Source organism: Hippoglossus hippoglossus, chromosome 5 (assembly GCF_009819705.1).
Source record: "Hippoglossus hippoglossus isolate fHipHip1 chromosome 5, fHipHip1.pri, whole genome shotgun sequence".
Taxonomy (NCBI): domain Eukaryota; kingdom Metazoa; phylum Chordata; class Actinopteri; order Pleuronectiformes; family Pleuronectidae; genus Hippoglossus; species Hippoglossus hippoglossus.
The window spans coordinates 29,162,522-29,182,049 of NC_047155.1; the positions used below are offsets into that span (position 1 = coordinate 29,162,522).

The window sequence follows — 19,528 nt, forward strand, 5'->3', positions numbered from 1 at the left end:
ACCAAACATATAAGAGGGGCTGTAGGTGTTCTGGTGCATCTGAGACAGTGTCACAGGAGGAGGGGCCAGGGTCAAATTCTGATCACGAAATAGTCCCCACTGGCCCTGCACTGTCTCCTTTATCGGTGCAGGTCCTTACATAATCACATCATTAGGGAGCTTAACTAAAGTGGAGATTACTACACCTTGCACTGTATTAAGTGATGTTCTACAATAAATTCTATAGGCTCAATAAATCATAACTGCATCCCTTCCAGTCTGGAATCCGTCTAAGGCAGAGTGCCGTGGTAAAGACGGGGGGGGGGTTCTGTCAAATGTGGATCTATTCTGAGGTCACTACAAGCTCGAGGACCCCCTGGAGAGCATAGATCTATTATTACCTGCTATTATGGGACATGTTCCGTTTTATTACCGAGCGACTGTGCGTTCTGTCGCCGGCGCTAGGATCCAGAGGAATGACCCCCCCCTCTCTCTCTCTCTCTCTCTCTCGCTCTGCTCGAGACTGTTTTAAAGTCTCTGCTTGACTTGGGCTCACACGTTACTTCCTGGATGGATGGAGGAATGGGAAGCGTGCAGCACCTCTCCATCATCACCACCACCACCACCACCACCGCCGCCGCCGCCGCCGACACCGACTCTCTCCTCTCCGTGTAGCCGACGAGCGCTCCCTCCACCGCCGCAGCCGCATGAGCGACAAGGCGCCGTGTGGACCTCCGCTGCTCCAGTCTCCTCTAACCCACTTTTCCCCGGCTGCATCCTCGCGCTCCTCCATCACCACCAGTGTCTGAGTGTTATGCTGATATCCGGGAATATCGGGGGGATTTTGGGACGGAAAGACTCTCCACTGCTCCTCTAACTAAACCTCTCCACCGTGCACGCTCCCGGTCTCCGCTGCGTCCCCGGCGCTGCTCTTTACGCAGCAAAGGCGACGCTAATTTGACCGCAAAAAAAGGGGGAGAAACTCAACAGTTGTTGCCGCTTCTTGTGTGCATGTCGACGGGCGTATCGTCACAATGTGGAGGCTACTGCAATCGTGCTGTTGCTGCTGGTGGATTTTCTTGATCGTGTTGCCAGCCTGCGTGCTCCTCTGGGCCGATTGCCATCCCGGTAAGTTTAATACCCTACAAGTCAAACGCCGGGCTTTGTGTTTTTACTCCGAATGCCTGTGAAGAAATGCGGTTACCCCCTGAACCACTGTCGGGACAAAAGGTTTCTCTAATAGGCTGATGGAATAAAGTCAGGTCCCCTCATTGAATACACTGCCCCCGGTCTCTACTGTTGGTGCCGTTTGGACGCGCTTTACCGGCACCGGCACGTTGACTGGAAACTGTTGGAGACGCGAAGGGCAGTTTAGTGACAGGATGTGAATGCAGCTCGGTGACCTGTGTGAACCCAGTCAAAACACAAGTTTATCACAGGAGTCCTGTTCCCTCTCCGCTCCAATTCCACCGTTTTTTAATTTGTTTTTATCCCTGTAATTAGAAATCCAATTGTGAAAGAAATGACGCAAAGCGGGAATCCTATGCGAAGAGCATTGGATGGAGAGGGTTGGCAGTTGGGTCAGGGACACGGGTAGCACGGGTGGATGAGACGGGGAAGATGTGATGCTTTGTCAGCCGGCGGCGCGTACGCTGAAGCCGTTATTTCACCGCCTGAAGCAAGGCAGCAGGGCTGTGAAGCCTCCTCACACTCTCAGGCACAGCACACCAAAATCCAGTTGAGCCTCAAATTTGTTCCAAGGGGAAAGCAGACCTCATGTCAGTGTATGGGGTCATGTAGACCCACACAACGGGTCCACAGATAATGGCATCTGACCCTGTGCCCACATGGCTTTATAACACTGATTTAGAATTGTAAAAAAAACACATCACTGTCCTTTATACTTACTTTTCTAATTGAGATAATAATTGGCTATGTTATAAAACAGAACTCAATTAACTCCCAAGTTCATTTTGTAAAGGGAACCCTCTTCTCCAGTTATCGATAAATAAGAGACCGCTGGGCCCGGACCCCTGTGTGTGAGGTCCACAGCCTCCAGTATTTAAACCCCCAAGATCCAATAGCTTAAGTGAATCAGCACCCGTTCTCTTGCTTTTACTCCCTTACTGGAAGGAAGAGAAATCAAATGCATCATATTGCAAAAGAAATCCTGCAAAATCTAATTTGACCTTGACCAGATGTGTCCATGCCTACATTCATCTAGCTGTTCATCCTACATGTCTCCTGGACACTTTAGCAGGGCCCCCGAATCCAATTGAGTCTGGAGTTGCAGTGTTCTTACGTTCACACGGGCTGTAACGATTGGCGTTACATAGATAATATTTTGACACAGAATCTCCATCCGGGCGCATCTTTTTCATCCAATGTCGATACGCCCAAAATGTAATTTAAAGATTAAACAGAGGTTGGGTGATGTGAACCGCGTGGTAAATTGTATTTCTCACCAAATACCTCTACGTCTGTATGAGGAGACATCATCATAAGCGTGACTGATATGTCGATGCAAGACAAATTTAGTTACAGGGAATAATGTAAAATGACTTTGACAATTTTAAAATGCAACACTTCACACAATGATGGGAGAAAATCACCCTCACGCTGTCTAAGTGTTGTTTTACGTCCTGATAATATACTGATACATTACCCAGCTCCGCTCTCAACCCGGTGCGTAACCGAAAGGGTGAACACAACAGGCTTCCCTTACTCTATCTTTAGAGTCATTTTTAGGATAACCCCATTAAAGACTCCATGACACCCTTTATTGAAACATATTCCCTAAATGGCTCCAAAATCTCCGGCATGAGGAGCCATTCTAGTGTTGATATTCATCAGCGCTTGTGTTGCTGTCCTGAAGCCGTTTGTAGAAATGACACGTTCTCACAGACCCAGTCAGTCAGACAGTATTAGCCTAGTTTTCAGCTCGCCTAGATTAGCTCTTATATGTCTTACACGTCTTAAGCGGTGTCAGGAAACACACACACAGAATGTGAGTGAGTCAGAGCTAATTTAAAATGCTGCCCTGTTGACCAATGATCACTGCTTTTACAAATCTGTACCAGTACATGTACTGTTCGGAATGATAGACGGACTTTAAATTTGGGAAATGGAGCTCTTGTTAGACACTCAGGATTTTTGTCGTACCCGTTCATCCCCTCCATTTTTCATCTTGCATTCCATCTGATCTCAAATCTGGAGAGAAATCAAATCAAGTGAGCCCAGAAGCAAAAGAGAGAGAGAGAGCTGCGGCGAGAGATGGATGGCACGGATGGATAGATGGAGGGAGACATAGATGGAAAGATGAAAAACAGGATGGAAAGGAGAGTTTAACCCACAGGTTGAGAATTCATTCGTGTTGGTTCATGAAAACATGAGGATTGTTTGCATTGTTGGAAATTAAATCACTTGGTATTCACAGTTGAAATATCGAGAATAAATAGAATCAAATGCATTAATACATTTTCATCATGATGGAGTCGTTACTTATTAATAACTCATTAGCAGGTAAAACTGTCCGGTTGAAGTGTGTGTATTTAAAGGGAATGTAACACATCAAACGGCTGGTCTGGATTCTGCATCAACTCAGAAAAGCAGATAAAAGCATTTATTAATTAAAAGAGTACAGAAAAAAAAAAAAAAAATAAAATAAAATAAAAAGGCTGTCGACTATTAGAAGAAATGTGGAAAGCCGAGGTGGGGTTTCTCTCTCACAGTGAAATGACACATGTCAAAATCATCGGCATGTCACTTTGTCTTGTGAAAGATAAAAATCAATACAAAAATCTAAAGGCATCTTTTTGTGCCGGGAAAATCGATTACAAGTGAAGTGTACCCTGTGCATAGGAAACAGACGGATGCATGGATGGATATTCATTTGCCAGTTTGTGATGCTTTACTGACACGGTGAATGTCTGGGGAAGTAAGCGCTGTCGCCGGAGGGCAAACCCGTGGCTCAGACCTCCGCACATTGACGATTCTCTCCACCACCCCCCTCCCTACTTGACCCCTTCCTTCACTCCCCCTGCCCTCAGCTCTGCTGCGTGTTGTCATGATACCGGCTTTGAGCAAGCCCAAGGTGGCGGGTTCATGTTGAATGGCTGGCAGATGATGTCGAAACAGAGATGAGTGTGCTTCTCTCCTGGTGGGTATCGTCATCCGCAGGCTCTCAGCGCCGCTCTCCTTACCTCCAGCGTGCTCTTCTTTTCTATTAATAAGACTCTTAGCTGGGAGATTGGGTTGGAAAGGCAAGATCAGCTTTCCATAAAACAAATACGTCACCCGCGGGCCACATGCAAATGCAGTATAAAAAAAACAACAACGACGCATCTAACAAAATAATTTTGAACATTTCTATTTGAGTGTGAAGTGAAGACAATAGTGGGAGAGGTTCTGTAAAGATCCACATGCATTCTGTTCAAATATGCAAATACACTCCGTATACTTTTTTCTGCTCTTGGATTTTTGTCAGTTATTTTAATAACCTTGTTATAGCGATATTCGACAAAACATGTAGATGACAGTTGATGCGTGTTGTGCTGTGAAACAGAGCAGTGATAAAGAGATGAGCCACATTTTTTCTTTGAAAGTGAGAAAACCATTCCCGAGTGTTACTGAATGTTTGATCTACTAAGCACTTCTCTTATTTGCCTCATGTATGTATATTCTTTCCTTCTCCATCTGATGATGTAGTCAGTTTCTAATCCTATAAACGTAATAAATATTTTAACATGACCTGTCATCATCACGATCAGGAATAAGAGACGGACGGCAGTGATCTATCTCATGTCATATCTGTGTGGTTTTGTATCTGCCTGCATATTTCTAAAGCAGACACCATCTCATCTTCGTCCCTGACGGGGCTCCCTGTGATTTCCTCAGCTGGGAGGCTATAAAGTCCGTGAATAACCTCAGCTCCAACCTGCAGTGTTGGAAGGCCGTGGGCAAGGGCTACATCCTCTGAGCTCAGTCTGGAGCACACTTTAATTATGTCATACCTCGCTGCAAAGCAACACTCACAGTGATTAAGCCGGCGTTACAAATACGGGAGTTTTTTTCCCCCCCGTCTGTACAAGTGACCTGCCTGCTGCTACCACGGCCCTCTGGTTGTTCACATAATGGTCGGCTTGGATTCACAAAAACATCTGTTTTTTGCGGGGATGGAATACATTGAACTCCACCGCGGGGCGACTGCTCGCTGACACAGGGCATCACTTTTTCTTTTCTGTCTGCGGTGTCAGTGTTGAGGCATCACGCCCCTGTCACTGTGCTGTTCTTCAGCCTTGGGTCAAGCAAACACTCAAAGGAAAGGGAGAAAAAAAAAAAAAGCGAAGAAAACAGAAGGGACAAGGAAAGAAAGAGATGTTTTGGCTCCAATCTGTCGCTTTCTGCTGCGAAAAATGAATGGGTCCTGTCGCTTCTGGCTGGGAGGAAAAACAGAACAGTCATTGTAATCTCACCAGTGCCTGAGCTGGCACATCTCTTCACCTCCACGAACGCTTACACCCTTCCCTCCATCTATCTCTGTCACTTTCCTCCCTCATTGTTTTTAATCTACCCTCCTTTTCTCTCTTGTGAGTGCATGTGAATGCACATACTGCCTTTATGCTTCTTTTTTTTTTTAAACTATTAGGCATGACTCCGTGTCATGAACCTTTTCTCTAGCTTTTTGTGTTGCACTGATACGGGGGAAAGGTTGACATTTAGGGAAGAAATTGGATATGCTTCGTGGCCTTCAGTTGCCAACATTATCATCGTCATCATCTCAGTGCTCACCGGGCTATTATCTGGCTTCTGCTGTGGTCAGAAAAACGCTAGCATGTCGGCTCACGGGTCACTTTATCAGTCGGCCCAGAGCCTGTCAACACCCCCCTTAACAGATATGTGAAAGGATACAGTGCCGTGTTCATATGTGTGTGCGTGTTTATGAATTTACATGCATATATGATGCAGCTGGGGAGGTGTTAGATATCTGTGTTAGATATCACTTTGGTAGCAGTTGGCTAGAGAGAGAGAGAGAGAGAGAACTCGGGAGCTGGATAAATGAGGGAAAAAATGTTTTTTTCTGCATTGATTTTGAAGAGGAAATGATGCTGTTTTGCTGCACAAAGTGAACCAGAGATAAATAGGTCTGATAATGAAAACAATAGTAATGATGATATTAAGTGCAGGAGCACTAATGATATCTGAAGAACACCATGAGTGGAGTCGAACATGGAGCATCATTTCTGTTTCCGCTCAGTGTTTCTGCTCAGCTGAGTGGGCCTGTTAGGCGTTTAATCTGTTCCTCATCATTTTTTTTTCCTGTGCACCTCATGAGCTCGTGGCCCCACAGTTCAGAGTGACAACAGAGAATTCTGGGAAAGATGCCGCCCCGTTACTCGCATCTTACTGGGCTGATGAAACTACAGTGTGTGCTTCAACTGTCACAAGGTTTTCACTTTATTTTCTCTTTCTCTTCACTATCCATTGTTCCACTTCACTGTTTTTAATCAGGTCCGCTGGCTGCTAATTTGGAGAAGAGGAGGGGGTTCCTCCCGATCATTTTCTGGAAGACGTGTCAAGCTTGAAAGAGCTGCTTTCCAACAGCATAGTCGACCCACCTCCTCCTCATATTTACTCACCGTCCTCCCTCTGTTCATTGTGCTTTACGAAGTCTTCTTTGCTTGCGGCAGGGTTTTGTTAGCTGCCATATGTGCTTCCCCCTGCCATTAGCACAAACATGCTTCTGAAGCAGACATTTCATTCTTACCTCTGACTAAGGCTCTTGGGAAAAAAGCCTACTGTAGAACCAGCATCAAACACACTTTGAAGCAGTCTCCGTCCACTATGGCTTCAGTTACATTGTCTTGTTATAAAAGCTTTGTGTGTGAGGGATTTGTACCTTTTTGGTGCCTGCTGAAAAACAACAGTGGCGGAATAAAAAAAATAAAATCACTCTCATATTGCAATTCTGCTGCTTTGTCATAGTCCCAGTAAAGAGATCCTCGCGTGTTACATTGATCAGTAATGCTAACTGCCAGCTATTGTTGTCAGACTGTTGACACCATATATATATATACATACATACACTTCCTCACCTCCTCATACTGTATGTCGGGTGCTTCAGAATAAAAGAACAGGCGGTCCTGCATTCAGTATTTTATGTTACTTTATTATAGCAATTATCTGTGTTTTGGTCTCCACCAACGCCTGGTGCTTTTGCTTGATCCATGCTATGTACACCAGGTACTGACTTATTGTGTCAGTTGTTTTGTGCTGGGCAGGTAGTGGGCAGTGGGTTTACCAGTGCTTTCTCACAGAAAACAGCTGCCTGCTGCTGCTGGAAATAAAATTGATAGCAAAAACTGACAGCCAATAAAAATAAAATAGTCAGGTAAAAGATGCAAACATATATGGTGGATGCGAGTGATATCTGTGTTAGGTGATATTTATGGCTAATGGTTATGGTAATGGTAATGGTGAGAGAACCTGTCAATTTATCCACTGTTCATATCACAATATTGTGTTTTCATTAAAGTTGTTGTACAGTATTATTACTAGTATAAAACACATGTGTTATTCAACCCTGCAGACAACAGAGTTAAAGATTAGTTGAATGTCTGTACAATTTCCTCTATTTTTTTGTCTCCTCTCCCTCTTGTTAAACCAATAAATGCTGCAAGACACCCTGGCAGGCTGCAGTTGCGTGCAGGCAGAAACACGACACAGAGATGGGAAAAACAAAGAGAAACGAGAAAGACACGGAGACGGCACGAGATGTTGATGAGAGTGGAGAGGTGTATGCAGCCAAGCCCTTTTTTCCATTTTGCTAAGCGCGATGCCAGGGGAGCTTCTGTGTCACTGTGCGGGGCTGCTGAGTGTTAAAAGGAGCTTAGACTGACAGGCTGTCGACTGGCATGGAGTCTAACGAGCCAAACCAATGGCGACACCAAACAAACAGTGGGAAGCGCAGGGAGAAAGAGATGAGATGAGAAAACAAATGGACACCACGAAAGCCAAAGAGTTTGCGCTCCACCTGCCCGCTAGATTGAAACTTGTGACCTGGAGTCGCTTTTGAAGCTGTAAGATGCAGTTTGATGGGATATTCCTGACAGGGGGTGCTGACGGTTGCCAGGTGGTTCTTTAGGCCACAGTCACTCCCTCCCTCCTTTCCCAACACCTTGGCACATGTCAGGACTTTCAGACACTTTGTGTTCTTTTGTCAGGCTCAATAGGTGGCCCTTCACTCCGGAGCTGTGACAGCTCGCCAATACACTGGTGAAAGGTGTAGATGGGTGTTCCTGCCATTTCCCAGACCGCTTTCTCATTTTGAATGGCGAAATGCACTTCACATGGCTTCCATCAGTCATTCCTGCTGACAGTAGAATGAAAGAATGGAAGCAGCTATTTCCTCCCTTAGAAATGAGAATGAAATGTCACCGTCTTGCTATGATATTTGGTGTGTAAGTTAGACAACAGTCCTCATGTTTTACTTAACAGTTTAGTAAGCTCTTCACTCTTTTTTGCTTCTTACCTCATTTCTTTATTTCTTGTTTCAGCTGTCAATTATTTCCTTTGTACATTCCACTTGTCATTTATCTATTCTCCCTGCTTTGTTTTCCTTTCTTTTCATTTTATAGTTTTTCTGTCGTAGTGTAGGCTCCCGTTTGATTGGTCCATTGGTTGGGCTGTACGCTGTCATCTGGCCAAATTTTCATTGGTGATCATCCTTTTAATACATTCATAAGGAGATAAGCACAACCTCAACTGTAATCCACAATATCACAACTTGACAAAAGACACGTGATCATGTGAGAAAGGGAACTGTATTTAATGCAACTTCAGCTATGCACACAACTGCTGCCGAACCTGTGAGGCCTGAATGTCTGCATGGACTGGAACGTTCTTGATGGCAGTGCAAGCTCACAACGGAGGATGTGGCAAATAGAGCTATTTGAGCTATACAATACAGCAACGGAGCAAAACAACAAGTTACTAATTTTCTCTTCTTTCCCTTCACATCTTTTTTTTCTCATTTTATTTACTGACTTCTTTAGTTTTTGATTATCCATCTTTTTTGTCTTCATCCTTGTTTCTTGCCGTAAGGCTGTAATACATGTATTCACCAATTACTTTGTTTGCTTTTATGTAGTCCTTTACCCTTTCTATCTAAAATTTACTAACTATCTTCCATTCCCCTCTAAGTTGCTTTTTCTTTCCTCTCTACTCTTCTTTGTAATTCATACAGCAGTATTAGGTTTTTGTTGATTCCCCTCTGGGTTCCTCCCCTCTCTGGTCACATTAACATGCTTCTTTAACCATGGATTATTATTCTGAACACATTATAGCTTCAGCCCCATTTGCCAGCCAAGCTCAATCAAGCCATATAAATCCCTTTTTTTTTCCAGATGGAAAATGTTTTTGTGTGATAACACACACACGTGCCCACGGATACACACAATATAACTTAATTTTACGGTTGTTAAGTGCTCACAAAGTAGTTTTTGCTACACAAGTTATTAATGAGTCAGGATGAATTTCAAAGTCGGCATCAAGATGCAAAGTTTTGAAGACACATAAGGGCACATTTTAACATCTCCTCTTTGGCTATGAATGAAGAAATAAATATGATATCAGGTAGGGCTGTAGCAGTCCACAGTTCCGTACCGACCTCGGTTTTTGAGCCATGGTGCAGTTCATACCTCAGGGGCGAGGATTTCTGGGTTTTATTAAAACACCAACATTTGGAACAGTAAAGAGATGAACACTAAAGAACATGTTGGACTTGTATACAAAAATGACCAAAGAATAAGAAAGAGGTGAGGTTGTGTGTGTCTACCACAGTCTCAACCTGTATTATAAGTATATTTACTCCGTTTCTGTCTCCCCCACAAGCTCAACTTAGTTCAGTTCAATCCAGTTCAGATACGGCAAAGAAAATTTGTTCCGGGTTTTACCACAGATCTTCATAAACCAACAACTCAGGAAAGTAAACATGAAGAGAAGCGTCCGTGTCACATCAATAACAGCAGCGTTCCTGTAAACAATATGTACAGGGCAGTCTCGTCCCTGTCGATGGTTAAGTCTGTCAGTCAGTCAGGCATACGTCGGCCAGCAGCTCCAGGGAATCTCCACAGGGAATAAACAATCCACATGATGATTTCCTCCAGACGAGGTGTCTGCTCCCGAGTGGCGACAACACCCTTTTATAAAGGCAAAACAGACGATCCTCTCCGACCTTCACACTTATTGCTCTGAAGCTACTAGTCACTTCTGTGTTGGTTCAGATTACGCCGGGTTGTGATTGGACACATACTCACACAGTGGCTTGTGGTGTTGGCCAGAGAGACGTGTCGCGGTTCAGTCTTTGCGTATTTTGGTTTGGTTTGAAAATCGTTACAGCCCTACTATCAGGAAGATAAATAATAACAATTGGCTTAGACACCGACAATGAGAGGAAACAAAACTACACTTACAGCCTGGGCCTTATATTGGAGTTTTCTAAATCATTTCATTCATCACCTTTTATTCAGTGGGTTAATTGCTGAGGTCACGCTGTTAAAACAGAGCACAGTAAAATACAATACATACAATCAGATTTTCACTCTAAATTAAAGGGGCTATATGTATATTTTCATGTTGCTACGTTGCCCATATTGCTACAATGCCAATGTGAGCATTAGACCTCACAGCTTGTTACTTCAGTCTTACAAAAAGCTTCAGCCATTATTGGATTTTCAAGACCAGAGGTTATTACACACACTCTCAGCAGAACCACATCTTCTGAGCAGACTGGATGCTACAGTTATTCACTGTTAAGTGTTCGTTGGTTCATTGTTAAGTGACAAGACTGGCCGGCTGGGATAGGACTAGTTGGTTAGCATGCTTAATCCAGTGGAACTAATGAGTTAACATTGGCTTTGCTTTCTACCTTTCTATCGATTTATTGACTGAACAAGAGATGTCTTGTTCAGTCAATGAATGAAGCTTGATGCTGAAATCGCTATGATTCTGTTAAATACATTGCTAATGCCATTGCTGTCTATGAAGCAATTGCAAAACATACAAATTGTACCTTAAAAACATAAAGGAGAATGCAAATGTAATTTGTCTATCAAAAGTCCCCTAATTTTAAAACCAGAAGTTTGAAAGAACAAATTGCAAAAAACAATGCAGTTTCTGATTACACCCCCCCCCCCCCAGATTTAATAAGGTCCCTGTGACCTTTACCTTTGACCATTGGAATCTAATCACCTTCAAGTGACAACTGATCAAAAGTTTTAAAAAAATCCCTCAAGGCATTCTTGAGAAATCACATTCAAGAGACCAAAAGCCTGTTTTGTGAGGCTACAGTGAACTTGACCTTTGACCACCAAAATCGAATCAGTTCATCTTTGAGTCCAAGTGAATGTTTGTACCAAATTTGACGACATTTGCTTAAGCTGATATTAAGATATCAAGTTCTAGCGACTAGCGTCAGATCTTGTCACTGCCCACCTATCGGAGAGTTTATTCATTCATCCCAATCCCAAACCACAGCCCTGCGTAGTCTGATCCAACATATGGAGCGTTAGTAATATGCTTCAGAGCAATGAGTGTGATTGGTCAGTACAGGAGAGTACGAGAGGATTGTCCGAGTCAGGAGGAGATATTCCAGTGGATTGTGTATTGACCTGTGGAGTTTCCCCAAAGTTGTCGGTCTTGGCGGTTAAAGGTCCTGTTGTGGTCTGTATTGCATTGGTTTGAACTGGAAGGGACTGAATTGTGTTGGGCTTGTGGTGGAAACTGAAATTGACTTTTTACATGCACGGATTGAACTCTGACACTGTGGGACACACACACACACACACACACACACACACACACACACACACACACACACACACCCTTCACATTACTTGCTTTTGGTAAATACACTTTACCAAAAGCACACTGATTATGTGGTTGTTGTGGTCTGTTGCTTTTGCATTGCTGTTTTTTTCAGAAAATATTTGATTTCTGGTTATTTGCAGTTTCTTTTGTATTGTTTGACAAAATTATTTCTCTCTATTTTCCTTATTATTTATCAGAATTGACTCTGACTGGCACCCGCAATATTAACTGGTGTCAAACCTGCAGGTTCATTCAAGAAAAACATAAACATACTTTGTGAGGCCATCTTGAGCGTGACCTTTGTCCACCCAAATCTAATCAGTTCACCCCTGAGTCCAAGTGAATGTTTGTACCAAATGTGAAGAAATCCCCCAAGGCTGGGTTGTTGAGATATCACAGTTAAGGGAGGAACAGATGGACGGATGGACAACTTAAACACATCATATCAGTGGCTGGGTCTGGTGTGGAAGCATGGAAAGAAAAAAGAATTTAAACAACTCTGGTATTAGTGGTATGATTTTACACTTTAGATAAATGTTGTGTAACTGATATTTACAAACACTTAATGACTCCTGCATTGCTTTTTAACCTGTCAAACCTGCTATCATTATCATTATCTAATCATATTATAATCACAGTAAATCTAAAATATTACTAATTGCTTTCGAGATTATACACTGAGTAGCCTCCATCTGCCTGTTGTTAATAGCAACAGTTTGAGTACTAACTTTTACTTTTGTATTTGTTTCACATCCGGTAAAATGATGTAGACATTGTAGGTAAACTCAACATTATTGTGTAAAGTGTTGGCCTGTCTGTAAAAAGCAGAATGTGCATGTCTGCACTTACACTCTGGAAAATCACCATGCATAAATTCATAAGGTTTGTTTTATCACTCTATCACAGCAGTGTTGGAAATGTTCATCCATCAGCCCTTTCCCCCACTTTTTACACAGACCTCCAGCTCTCCTCGCCTGCAAGCTCTCCTGCCCCCACTCCCACTAAATTAATTTTTCGCATCCTTCACTACTCCTGGTCTCCCAATCTCACATCAGCAGCTCCCAAAAAAAAAGTCAGTGCCTGCACATCAATCTCATGGCTGCTCATGATTTCTGCCTTGATCAAATATTTACAAAGGGAGCACAAACCTTCTTTCCAGCTCTGTTTTTCAGTTCTGGTGTTGTGCACGGCTCTGTTGAGCCATTGTTCTGTTTAAAGTCAACGTGCAAGCTGTGGCCCCATGAAATGGATGTTGATCGGTAGTTATTGTTTTTTTTTTGCAAGTGGGAAGGTTGGGTAGTGAAAAGGTAATATTGTATCTATGCAGAAAACAAAACTCCCATTATATGCATCTTGTCTGAAGATATGAGAATGATCGATGGGTATTCGGACAGTCGCAGTTATTGAACAAATTCTGCATGATAATAATGACCACAGGTATAGGCTATACAGTACGTGTGATCACCGGAATGATTAATTAAGGCAATATTGAGATGAAGCAGAGAATATTGTACCATAAATTAACAATCATTTGAATCATGATTAAATGAAATAACGGAACAACGGAACAAAGAAAAAATCTGATCAGTGCTGTCACCACGACTTTGTAGCAGCAGACATAGCATCAATAAAAATGTATTTACTTAGAAAAAAAGATGGTTTGCAAAAATTATGGCAAATTCACAAAATATTAATTTAGACATTAATTTAATAAAAATATATACACACTCATATGTAAAAATATGTAGCTGCTTTCCTCAATAATTACACTGGGCAAGGCCTAAGTTTCTCTTTGGATAACATTGAGGACTCTTTACTGATTATCTTGCCTGGCTCTGTCAACTATTGGTGACAACAAACCATACGGCAGTGGCATAGCACATAAGAACAGTGCAGCGCTCTGTGGGTGGTGGGCATCTTTAAAGTAAACAATTATTTAAAAACAACAAAAAGTGGTCTGCAGTTGTATGCCTCCGCCAACCAGTGCAGTGTCCTTCCACATACATTTCTTTCTGGATTCATATAAGGTCACCATGACCTTTGGTCACCAGATTCTAGTCAGTTCAATCATGAGTCCAAGTGAACATGGCTGCCAAATTTGAATTCCATTGAGGTGCTTCTGAGATGTCACATTCACAAGGTGACATCATGACGTTGATTGTAATCAGATCGTCCATGAGTCCAAGTGACAGTTTTAACCAAATTTAAAGACATTCCCTCAAGATGAACTTAAGATATCACATTTAAGAAAAACATTGACATTATTTGTTAGGCAACTGCGACCTTGACCTTTGACATTTGGCTACCAAAATCAAATCAGTTTTAGTCCAAGTGAATGTCAAATGAGAACAGATTCCTTCAAGGCTTTCCAGAGATATTCTTCACAAAAAAGAGTGCTGGTGAGGTCACGGTGACCTTGACCTTTGATCACCAAAATCTAATCAGTTCCATCTTAAGTCCCAGTTAATGTTTGTACCAAATTTGAAGTAATTCCCTCTAGACATTCTTGAGATATCGCGTTGAGGAGAATGGGACAGACGGAGGGATGGACGCACAACCCGAAAACATAATCCCTCTGGCTTCTGGCTGTCACTGGTGCGGAGGAATAAAAATAACGGAGTGATTGATTTGGAATAAAACTAGTCATTATTGACAACTCTAAGTCAAAGGTGTGTATGTTTTGTTATCATTTCGTACAGAGCTCCTTTAATCAGTGGGAGAATTATTTATTTAGATGACATTGTTATTATGACCCAATAAAAAGTGTGCTAAGGACTTCTTTGTATCCTTACACTGAGGAGTGGGCTTGCATTGCTTTCAAGCTCCAACTCCTTTCTCCAGTGTGGGCAGTGGGAATAAAGGCAGTGAATAAAGAAGAAAGATCGAGTGAAAATCACTACATGCTAGGAAGTGTTGTGTCACACTGAGCAAAGAGCAGTTCAGAGCCCTTCTCATTAAATTCTTGCAGTGGCGTTGGTTTTTCCACTTTAATGCTTGGGAGACGCTGGCTTCTTCCACAGAGAGAGAAAGGGACTTGGGGGCCACAGAGACAAGCACATAGCCCAATTTGTCTTAGTTCCATGGGGAAGTGGTTTAAACAGCAAGGCCTTCTCCTCTTTCTTAATCTCTAGTGACCTCTCCCTCTCTCTGTCTTACATCTCTGGTGTGCCATGAGCTCCATTGCTCATTGATGCTTTGTCCTCTTTGAGTTGTCTTATTTGACTTAATTTTTCTGTTTTTCTGTCAATGTCCAAGCCACATCTTGCCCTGACCCATTGTGACTTTAGGGTGTGGAAGAATTTACCACACTCAGTTCAGTTAATTTATATTAAGGTCCATGTCTAGACATAAATTGGCATGAAAATATAATTGACAACAGGAGAATCACCAAATGGCTTGCTTGTCAGGCATGTTTGTAAAAACAAAACCAATGTATTTTCTAGGTTTAGGGCTTTGCCTTACTAGGATATAAATGTTGGGAAAAGATCAAGTTCACAAATTGTTAAAGATTTGTAAGTAAGTCCAAGACAGTGGTTGAGATATTTCACTTGAGCTGAAGCAACAGTCAGACCAGCACATCTCTTGAGACACACAGTTCAACCTGATTAATAAAAGGATGGCTGTCCAGCAATGAACTGAACACATCTTAATTGTACTGGTAGCATGGACATGCCTGTGGTTGTGCTGATGGTTTTAGATTCTAATCCCAATTTTTTTTTTTGTATTCAAAATACACAAAATACACTTTTATAAAATACAGGATGTCAATCCACATCCTTGACTCTCTTCTTATAATCACTCCGATCTTTCCTTTCCTAAGGTACATAAGGAGAGAAACAGAATACCGTGACAGGTAATCTGGCAATTTGTGGATTAAAAATCAATTATAGGGGTGGTCAGGTTATGATACTTGCTTTAGGCAATTTAAGCACATAATGGGGTTCACTGGGACAAACACAATTTGACAAATTGTAAGTGACGAAGCCACTGAACAATCAGCTAAGAGGACATACTATGCTGTTCAGTTAAATGAACTGGTTTCCGCAAGAGAAGTGGAACATCTGTCTGCAGATAAAGCGACAGTCCAGTTAAGTCTGAGCAGAGATAGACTGGTCCAATTGAAATAATGTTCAAAATCACTGTCGATGGTGTGATATCAAACTTGTGATCATGTTATAGTCACATTGTGGACACCTGCAAAAGTTTTCAGTTTATTTTTAAATTTTTTACTGTTTGCCAAAGTGGATTTTAAAAGATCACTTAAGATGGACATTTGTCTATATTTTTGACTTGGAAAGATGAATTGAGATCCTGAGATACTGTCCCGTATTATTGGCTAAGAGAACATGTTGGATTGATGATGGATGAAGAGTTTACCTGACTCGTCTCCATTGGTTCCAGCAGGACTGGGGCCTGTCTCACCCTCTGTGAGAGCATGGCTGCTAAATTTAAGATTTCCTGAGCAGGGCCGCTTGAGGTGTTTGGCTCCTCACGCCAGATGTTCAACAGATGGCTTTCACTAATACCACCCCAGGGTGCACAGGTTTCCACTCTAGCTCTCTCAGCCTCAGTCACCCATCCCTCTGTCATTGAGTGTAGCTCTCTATTAAATATCTTCTATTTTGTAATGTTCTTAAAAGAAAGAGAAACAAATTCCCCTCCCTCATTTGAATGCCAACTTTCCTTTGTCTTGAGACATTCGCTAAAATTGGAATAAGGGCAGAGAGGGGGAGAGGTTTCCAGTGCTGGATGAGATGAAGCCTTTTCCCATTCCTCACTGCTAGACAAGCACCCGTGTTCCACCTGAAACGCCTTTGGATTTACGCTGAGAACTGCAGCCATCTTTCTTCGGTTAATCACCTCGGGGCTGGGTAGCTTCAGCTCGCCACGTCCCCAGGCCGATGGATGACCCGCAGGGGAAATCGAATGGAAACCAGCCAAGCCTGACGCTTCTCTCAAGTATTTTCTAGGTGCCATACACACACACACATACACACACACACATACACACACACACATACACACACACACACACACACACACACACACACACACACACACACACACACACACACACACACACACACACACACACACACACACACACACACACACACAGAGAGAGAGAACAGGATGGCAAAGTAATTCAGTGTGTTTGTACCTCAGGCCAGAAGCATATTTGCGGCTAATTTAGTGCATGTTGCAACCTGTTCTTTATCCAAAGATAAATTCTTATTTGTTGTATGGCAACTGTGGGTCAACAGTTTTGAATAATTGAAAATGTTCCTCTAGTGGGAGGATTGTCTCTGCTGTAGTTAGTAATGAAGCCCTGAAGTAAATCAACTCTCACCTGCAGATGAGAACCAACAGATCAATTCAACAGTCTGCATAGCAGATCATTTTTTGACACTCCGGTCCAGGTTGTGTGTTTAGGAGCTGTTTCCACTGGGCTTCGCAACACCTATAAACTTTAAAACAATTATTAGCCCCTTGCGTACAAAACAAAGGGAGGGGTAGAGGGGTAGAGGTGACATCGGTTAACCCTTTCTTCATGTCCTAAACGACAATATACAGCCACGTGATGGCAGAAAGATATGCCCAGTCAACCAGCGCTCATGTAGAGATGAGGATCATGTGTCTGCCTTTAATGGTGATTGGAATCCTCTGATAGTGAGATTGCAGCAAACACCAATCCAACAGATCCCGAGGGGGGGAAATAAGTAATCTCTGCTTCACATTTTTAAGTTGTGTAATTGTCCATCAACTAAAGTTTGTCGCTGTGTCAGCAGTCGAGCTGTTGCACAGCTATTGTTGGGTTAAGCTGTTTTAAAATTAAAGGGGAATGTGCAAGTTGAAAAATGAAACCATTATAGAACAAACACCAGGAAACTGTGTCCTATCCTCCAATTCCAGAACACTGCACTGTGAACAAAACTGCCCCCAGCAGGTACTGAGGGCTTCGGTTGACTGGCTCAGATGAGCAGTGGAATTGAACTCTGAACCATCTGACCCTCACAGTAGTAACCACTGAGCTTTCAATTATCCCACTGAGGTACAGCACAAGTTTGTGTTCTCCTGAGGAGAAATCATTCAGGACAAAATGAGAGCTTCTGAGCCAAGAATCTTTTATCAGGTGCAGTCCGTAGGCATAAAAGTAGCTCTTTTACTTTATTATTCTGCAATGTGGTCAGTGCTCCGCATACTGTCTGATCACATGACACAGAGGTAAGGTCCCAAAATGGCTGTAAAAGCCACTTCTTTTGAAATAAATTGCTCCAAAACTGTATCATACATCATGAAATGGATTAGAAATTCTCATGACAAATTTTCCCGAAACTTGTCCCTCATTATTAGAAAATTAAACCTCGGGAGGTAATAATTTTTATGTATATACTGAAAACCCAATACATCAGTCAAACATATGGCTGCATTGATTTGGAAATTTCATCTTCCTTGCAGTCTGCCCAAACCGAGTGCATCACTGGTTGCATTTATTGGTGGCCAGTAATGTGTTACGCTGGGTCTGTACATTTGAACCCACTTACCACTAAGTTAGTATCTGTATCCAAACTCAAAAAATCCTGAGACTTCGGATCAGGATTCTTCTACCCCCTTCACCTTCCACTACCATCCCATACTGTTTCACTTGCCTTACCCCTCACCCTCTGTGTAGTGGTTGCAGTTGTGTGTCTTGTTTTACTGTATATTTCCTGCCTTTCTCCCGGTGGCCCTGTTTTGGCTCTGGCCAGTGGAAAAAAAGCTCTCAGGCGGTGTCACTCCAAAGACCACTGCTGTGACATGATGTTGACAGGCACCAGGAGAGCCAACCAAAAGCTAAATCTAATTACCATTAAACCAGGGAGCCGTGCTTTAGCCAGCAACATTGCTCCAAGGCCTATTATCCAAAATTAGCACATGCACTCACACACATTAAAAAGACACACAGTTGTGCCCTGCTTCCAGGCACAGTCACACATTTCCCTGTCCTTGCCACGAGCCTCCTTTTCACACTCCTCCTCTATGTTTCTACTTCCGGGAGGTGAAAATCGAAATCTTTGGTGCAGTGAGTGCATGTTGTCTCATCTAGATGGGGTTTGCTTACATCCTTGTTGGTAATGCTGCCTGAGTCACACACTGAATCCAATCCCCCTGTTGGAAATGATACACAGTTTGTCCATTATGATGTGTCAGGCTTTGATCCCACCTCGTTTTCAGCTGCATTATAGGTGGGGGATGCTGATGCATTACATGTTCTACTTCGAAAGGACCCCAGAATAAAAGCAAAACTTCCCACTTCCAACACTCTAACAGGCCATGTCTCTTGTCGCTGCATGATAGAGCAAGACCAGACGTACCTCTCTTTTAAAATTCTGGTGTAATATCACAGTCTTTAGAACTGTTCCATCACTGATCTATTTGCACATTGTTCTTACAAAAATTAGGTCAGTCGCAGCTGTCAGCCTGACCTCATTTATGTGTCCATCACATTTTAGAAACATCATCTGCACGCCCACTTTCTCGCTATGAATCCTGCAGAGGATCTCCTGTTGTTTCCTCACGACAGAGTTTGTACCAGTGGGGCTGGCTGGAGAAATTCCGGAGAAAGTACAGAGGCTCTCACTCACACATTTGTATTCTCACATACAGCCCCCTCTGAATATCAGGAGGATTTCTGGAGTTC

General features: G+C 42.7%; 1 protein-coding gene across 2 annotated transcripts in view; it reads left to right on the forward strand.

Moving 5' to 3' along the window:
- Window positions 1-534: 534 nt before the first annotated feature.
- Window positions 535-19,528, forward strand: part of LOC117762247 (receptor-type tyrosine-protein phosphatase gamma-like) — a 372,407-nt gene continuing 353,413 nt past the window's right edge. For both annotated transcript variants that reach the window (XM_034586785.1, XM_034586786.1), the window contains exon 1: window positions 535-1,107. In XM_034586785.1, coding sequence (XP_034442676.1) covers window positions 1,014-1,107 — 94 coding nt within the window. In that variant the 5' untranslated portion in view covers window positions 535-1,013. The remainder of the gene's footprint in view (window positions 1,108-19,528) is intronic.